The sequence below is a fragment of the Auxenochlorella protothecoides genome, assembly GCF_000733215.1.
Source record: "Auxenochlorella protothecoides strain 0710 unplaced genomic scaffold scaffold55, whole genome shotgun sequence".
Classification (NCBI taxonomy): domain Eukaryota; kingdom Viridiplantae; phylum Chlorophyta; class Trebouxiophyceae; order Chlorellales; family Chlorellaceae; genus Auxenochlorella; species Auxenochlorella protothecoides.
In genome coordinates this window covers 242,822-243,615 of record NW_011934296.1, presented here as the reverse complement: position 1 = coordinate 243,615, position 794 = coordinate 242,822, and the positions used below count along the sequence as shown (strand labels likewise).

Sequence of the window (794 nt, the reverse complement as noted above, 5' to 3'; positions counted from 1 at the left end):
GGGGGGGGGGGGGGTGGGAGATTGCGTCGGGTCACACCGAGCACACAGGGTGGAGTGGCGGTTGCCCCCATTGAGAGCCAACGTGTGATGTTCCTCCCGTATGAAAGCGAGAGGGCACGGAGGGCCCGCTGCCACTCATCAGCATCCAGGGTGTCACGCCTTGCCTCGATTTGCCGCCCCCCCTCCTCGTCTCCATTGTAGTCCCTCCAAGGCGCCCCCCCTCTACCCCCCCCCACACACCCCCTTGTCCGGCCGGAAGGCGACGTCGAAGAGCACCCGCATCTCGTTGGCGTAAACGGAGGCCGGGTTCCCCAGCGGCGTGCTCATCGTCCACGACTCCGGCAGCGTCAGGTCGGCGCCCTCGTCCCCACTCATGGCCATGGCCACCCAGTCCACGCCGCCGTACACATTTGACCCTGGCGGGCGGGAGGCAGGGGGGACTGGGGATGGCAAACAGGTGCCTGGAGGCTTGGCGCCCAAGGGACACTCGGCGCCCAAGGGACGCTCGGCGCCCAAGGGACGCTCGGCGCCCAAGGGACGGCGCAGCGCCATGGGGGCGAGAGGGGGCGTGATCCCCTTGCCCCTCTACCACCGCGCCGCCGCAGCCCTGGCATGCCCGCCCCAGATTAGGCTTCCCACTGCGTCGGCGCCCAAGGGACGCTCGGCGCCCAAGGGACGCTCGGCGCCCAAGGGACGGCGCAGCGCCATGGGGGCGAGAGGGGGCGTGATCCCCTTGCCCCTCTACCACCGCGCCGCCGCAGCCCTGGCATGCCCGCCCCAGATTAGGCTTCCCA

The 794-nt window shown here is 70.7% G+C and overlaps 1 protein-coding gene across 1 annotated transcript in view; it reads right to left on the bottom strand.

The window, feature by feature from the left end:
- F751_4982 (hypothetical protein) overlaps nt 1–794 on the bottom strand; it is a gene marked incomplete at both ends in the record, with an annotated part of 7,943 nt that overhangs the window by 3,320 nt on the left and 3,829 nt on the right. Inside the window, one exon of the mRNA XM_011401567.1 lies at nt 241–416. Within this exon, the coding sequence (XP_011399869.1) occupies nt 241–416 (176 nt within the window). The remainder of the gene's footprint in view (nt 1–240; nt 417–794) is intronic.